At 32.4% G+C, this 5,567-nt stretch overlaps 1 protein-coding gene across 11 annotated transcripts; it reads left to right on the top strand.

Annotated features, from left to right (window-relative positions):
- The first annotated feature begins 629 nt into the window (after positions 1–629).
- LOC145318716 (V-type proton ATPase 16 kDa proteolipid subunit c-like) lies at positions 630–4,847 on the top strand. Of its 11 annotated transcripts, none has more exons than XR_013879478.1 (5): positions 630–783; positions 2,520–2,709; positions 3,293–3,570; positions 4,438–4,507; positions 4,651–4,847. XR_013879478.1 is itself a non-coding variant. In XM_080160183.1 (3 exons), exons 1-3 carry the CDS (start codon positions 711–713, stop codon positions 3,498–3,500), a joined length of 471 nt encoding a protein of 156 aa, XP_080016309.1. In that variant the 5' UTR covers positions 630–710; the 3' UTR covers positions 3,501–4,200. The 11 variants fall into 11 exon arrangements, 1 of the variants encoding a protein (XP_080016309.1); XR_013879473.1 differs by having other exon boundaries at positions 4,617–4,847; XR_013879472.1 differs by having other exon boundaries at positions 4,375–4,507; positions 4,617–4,847.
- The last annotated feature ends 720 nt before the right edge of the window (positions 4,848–5,567 follow it).

Below are 5,567 nucleotides of genomic sequence, written 5' to 3'. Positions count from 1 at the left end.
CCCATCCTCTTACTCTCTCCTCTATTTTCTTGCAGAAACTAGTTTTATATTTGAATTTGTAACTTGATGAGTGAACGCCCGTATTTATTTAAATAACATAAAAAAATGTGATTTCAATATTTAAAGATAAGTGAAGTTTCATTTATGGAGTCTCTTATTGCTGTATGTACTATTAATATTTTAAGTAAGATAAGGGGAAGGCAGTTTATATCATATTACATTTCTACAGCTGTTAATTAGGCGGAAAACATATGATCTTTATATTATAATATTTTTATTTATAAAAAATGGTCGATTTTTAAAATATTTTTATTTTGAATGTTTAAATGATATGAATTTAATTGTTTAACACAAGTTCAATTAAGTGTTATATTTCTTATGATTAAGGGGGGGATTGGATTAAGTATTTTGATAAGGAAGACCAACAAGAGGGAAGGAAGATGATTGGAGGATTAACTCCCCTCTATATAAGGCTCTCGGAGAAAGGGGGGGGGGGGGGGAAGAAAGTCTGTGCTACAACACACCATGTGATTTCTTGTCACACACACAACACTAGTCCTCTTCTTTTCTTCCCTACATTTCAACCTGACTCACTCGACTCATGTGTTTTCATATTAAATACATTGTAATATACAGTTATTCTTAATATTTTATTAATATTTATTCAAAATTATTGAATATTTCAGACTAAAAACCACACATAACTCAAAATGGCTGATGATGCACCAATGTACGGACCCTTCTTCGGCGTTATGGGAGCCACAGCTGCTGTTGTTTTCGGCGGTAGGTTTTACAACACACTTTTGTTTAATTTTAAAGTTTTTTTTATATATCCTATCATATCAATGAAGAATTTTTTTTGTCTGTAGCTTAAGTTTTAGATAACTACAGATTTAACGGTAGTTTCACATAGGCCTTAAGATAGTTTTAAGCTTTTTAGTTTTATATTTTAGTCTAATGTTTTTAGGCTATTTTTCTGCTTCTAGATTTTTTACATTGGTTGAAGTTCAATAATTCCCCTTGGCTTTTCATAGCTGCAACCAGCAGTTTATAGCCGGTTCTAGCTGTTAAGCTTCTTTTACTAGACATTTTTAAAGTTTATTGGTATCTTATTGATGATTTTGCTCTGAAAATTCTCCAAAACTGCTGAGCCGGCAGCCGTTGGCCGTTACTTTTCCAACTTTATATTTGATTTAGAGAAAAAACCAAGGCTTACTTATGCAAAGTTTCCATAAGCGCACTGATTACGCGATGGTTGCATTAAATTAAAACTCTCCCGTTATCAAAGGATTTATTTTTATCTCGATACTAAGTGTTCTATCTTCTGGCCCCAATTATGATAATACTTTCTTTATTATTACCTTTCTATTTGCCCTTAGATTCATAGGGGATAAAGGGGGAGGGGCTTATCACTCGATTTTTCATTGTGCAACGTTTAAAGGTGTACTTATTATAAATCTGCTGAATATTTTCGATATAGAAATGTAAGAATTTCTAGGAAAAATTGAAAATTCTAAGATTTGTGTGTTGTGTTACTCATGATTTGTAGTAGGCGGGGAAAGCAGAGAGAAGGGGGGGGGGCATTAGGCTGTAAATTACACTGGTACCCAAAGTTTTATAACAACGTTATCTTAATCGTCGGCTCAGACTTTGGTTACTGTTATTGAATTTTTTTTGGTTGGTCTCGAACTATGTTTTAACCTTTCAACCTATAATTTTCAACCAATTTTGTTTATCACCTTTAGGAAAGTAAATCACTTTATCGTTTATCGTCCCTTGAAATCCCTGAAAGAAAGAACCTTGTCAGGGATTTGAAGGGACAAGACAATGGGCCGATAAATCGATATGCATCCACAATACTTGAAATTACCTCATCATATCTGTAGATTAAAAATATTAGTTCATGAAACTTTTGACTTAATGTATTAACCAATTAATAAAACTTTGGGTATTAGTGTAATAAACCGACCATTGTCCCCTCTCTCTCTCTCTCTGGACTTATACAAAAGTGAATATTAAAAAGCCCTAGGGCCGGTTTACTGCTATTTTAATTTTTTCTAATATTTTCCTTAACAAACTGTACTTTAATGTACAGTAGCATGCAATACAAATGTGATAAGAATTAGAATTGTGGTTTAAGAATTTCTAACCCAACTTCTTAACTTCTAATCAAGTTATAAAAGAATATGAATATCAAACCTGATATTCAATTATGTACAGAAAAGTGGCTTAATCCTAAAAGGAAAATTATGAAGCTATTAACACGGAAAAATGTCTAATTAGCCTAGCTGTAAATAAAACAAAAAGGTTTTTTCATCAAAATTAAGAGTGGAGAACTAAAAAAGACATTAAATATTTTGCAGATTTTGTTGAGATGTATAGAAATTTTTTTTTAGTTTAATTTGAAAATATCTTTTAGTTTCTTACTACAAAAGATTTTTATTGTTAAAGCTAATCTATAAATCTGTCTCCATCCGTTATTCCAACAATTATAATCTTTAAATTTTTTTTATTTTCAGCCATGGGAGCCGCTTATGGTACCGCCAAGTCCGGCACCGGTATTGCCGCCATGGCCGTAATGAGGCCGGAGGCCATCATGAAGTCCATCATTCCCGTTGTCATGGCTGGTATTATCGCCATTTATGGTGTTGTCGTAGCTGTTCTCATCGCCTCTGACCTGAAGGCCGCACCTGAATATAAATTATACACGTAAGTATAAAATCCCCCCCATTGTTTTTTTTTATTCGGGGGGGGGGGGGGAGGGGTTGAACGCACCAACCTTCCGTCCTCTCGACTCCTTAAACCCAATTCTTGGCCAATTTAAACCTGTCCAGAAAACTTGTTATATAGGATATTACTTGTTATAAATACAAAAAGTATAACTTTTATTTTCTGTTAAAAATTCCCTTAATTATGACAATTGGATTTGTCTTTGTTTTATTTCTGCAGGGTTAAGACAATGGCCGATAAATTTTTACATCCCCAATGCAATGATGATTCACAAAGTTACCACCCTGTTACCATTTGTGTTGTAACGTTTGGACACTTAACTTAATGAACCTACAAATAAAATTTCAATTAAAGTCGCCAAAGTTGTTAAACCGACGAATAAGAAATCGTTATTATAAAACTTTAGGGGACTAGTGAAATAAATAACCAAATGTCTTCTCCCTCTCTGGATAATTGACAGGATAATAAAAAAATAATAAAGAATTCATTTATCCCAAGGGTTTTTAAATTCACTTGCTCTCATTCGTGCTTAGTCCTCTTAATATTGTTTTCAATTTTTCAGCGGATTTGTCCACCTTGGAGCTGGTCTGGCTGTAGGTCTGTCTGGCCTGGCGGCCGGTTATGCTGTCGGTATTGTCGGTGACGCCGGTGTACGAGGCACAGCTCAGCAGCCAAGATTGTACGTCGGCATGATCCTTATTCTTATTTTCGCCGAGGTCTTGGGTCTGTACGGACTTATTGTTGCCATCTACATGATCTTCAACCATTAATTCCAATGTTATTGTTGCTTCCTAACAGTTTTATTGTGTATGTAAAACAAAGTTGAGTATTATTTTAAAGGTAAAGTGAAAATACAATGTTTTATCTTGTTGAGACCAACTTTCATATTTTGAATACCAACGAACCACTCATTACTTGTTTTAGATACAGTTAAGTTAAAGATTAGACAATTTTTGTTGACACTTTATGTACATTTATTTAGAGCTTTTTTATTTAAAGTCCAAATAAAATTGTCTAATTTTTAATTTAGAACAACTTCCCTGTTAGCTATTGTTTCTTGTCCCATTGTTTTTTTCCGGTAAAAACTGCCTATTTGTACGGTTTAGACAATTGCTGTACAATCTTTTGAATCCTTATGTACACTTGTTTTGACCAGTTTTAAATTGGTTAAACTAGGTTACATTAGTACAGCGTGTATGGCTTTATTCAGTATTCAACCCTAAAACCTGTACTTGTACTGAATTGAGTAGTTTTCTTTATCCCTCCCTCCCTCATTTTTCCTATTAAGCAGCTGCGTTTTAACCCTTTGCTGCCGTAACCTTAATTTTACCTAAAGCATTTGGATTTAAAACTACTAAGGCTGCATTTCAAAATTTAATTTTTATCCTATAATCATTAGCACAACTTTTAAGTAATTATTTGGTTTTTATTTTACTTTCCCATTCCTTTAGCCAACATTTTAATTAACAATAAACAAACCTAAATTATTATTTAAGAAAAAAATAAAAAATGAAAGGATACCTTCTGCATTTTATAGATTTGTTTAGCATGAATGAATGAGTGAGTCAGTTTATAGATCTGCTCCAAAGAGAGGTTTTTTTTGATTAAATGTGTCAGCGTATATTATTTGTGTTTTACTACAAGAAAGGAAGAGTGGTTATGAAATATAATAAACAATATTTGTTTTCATTTCTAATATACATTTAGAATCATAGTTAATGTATAATAGTTCTTATTTAAAGTTCTTTTAAATATTTTATCCTAGGGCTTTTAAAAAGCAACTTTTAATAAATCTTAAAAAGCTTAAAACTGCTGCATAATAAAAAAGAATAATATAAATTGTTCTTATTAAGCTTTTAAGTTGTATTAAAAGCTACTTTTGTCAGATTTTAAATTCTTATTTAATATTTTAATCTATAGAACTCTGAATTATGATTGTGATACTACTAAGCATATTGTATTGATTTATCTGTAGTCTCGAGTATTTATTATTATCCTCCCCGTGCTAAAAATTGTTAAATATTAAATCTTTTCTTTTTCAATTTTTGATTTGAATATTTTTTAATTATGTAATATGATGTCATCATGGTTGCTCTTCAATAAAACTAATTAAGTTATTTTCATTGTTTTATTTATTAACTAGTGGCTACGCCCCTCGAGAGGCGATTTCTTTTGGTAGGGTGGAGAAACCCATCTTCTAAATAGTTATAAACTGGATCTATAAGAAGCTTCACTGTAAAAAAGAACCTTAACGGTTCATCGGTTTGCGAGATCCTTCGCTACAGACAAAAAAGCTTACTACTTTGTACGGTAGGATATATTATTCGGCAAGGGATAGGACAATGAACCATGAATAAAAAATCATAATCGTTCAACCTTCGGCACCTCGGGTCTAAAAAAAACTGGTTTTAATCTTATAATTGTACATTCTATATCCGCGGAAAGCGGTTTATAATACGATGAAAGAAATAACTATTACATTTTATGCAGGGGTCTTACGACAATTAATGCCATATTGATATTTACCTACCCCCAATTACGATAAACAAAATTTCTCTTTCTGTATATTAAATTATTGGTCGAATAAAGGCTGGGACATAGCAAGTTTGTACCAACTAATCAGGAAATGATACTTGGCGTTTTTAAGCGAGTTCTGATAATTTTATATTTATGTTCTTTTATTTCAGATTGATTGTATCATGATTTTACCTTTTTTATAGGTGGATAATCAAGTTTTTAAAATGTTCAGTTCAGGCGCGTCTCTCTTTTGGACTGTGGAGTCCAGAGAATACGGCCACCCTGCTCCTCCATGAATTCCTTTTTTTGGCAAGTGCTTC

Source organism: Acartia tonsa, chromosome 5 (assembly GCF_053477335.1).
Source record: "Acartia tonsa isolate MP-2025a chromosome 5, ASM5347733v1, whole genome shotgun sequence".
Lineage (NCBI taxonomy): Eukaryota > Metazoa > Arthropoda > Copepoda > Calanoida > Acartiidae > Acartia > Acartia tonsa.
This window is presented reverse-complemented; position numbering and strand designations above follow the sequence as displayed.

Excerpts from the sequence above, each read along its gene's own strand:
- LOC145318716 (XM_080160183.1), top strand. The coding sequence starts at position 711 with ATGGCTGATGATGCACCAATGTACGGACCCTTCTTCGGCGTTATGGGA. Across the intron at positions 784-2,519 it reads AGCTGCTGTTGTTTTCGGCG|CCATGGGAGCCGCTTATGGT; the intron begins GTAGGTTTTACA and ends TTTTATTTTCAG. Across the intron at positions 2,710-3,292 it reads CCTGAATATAAATTATACAC|CGGATTTGTCCACCTTGGAG; the intron begins GTAAGTATAAAA and ends TCAATTTTTCAG.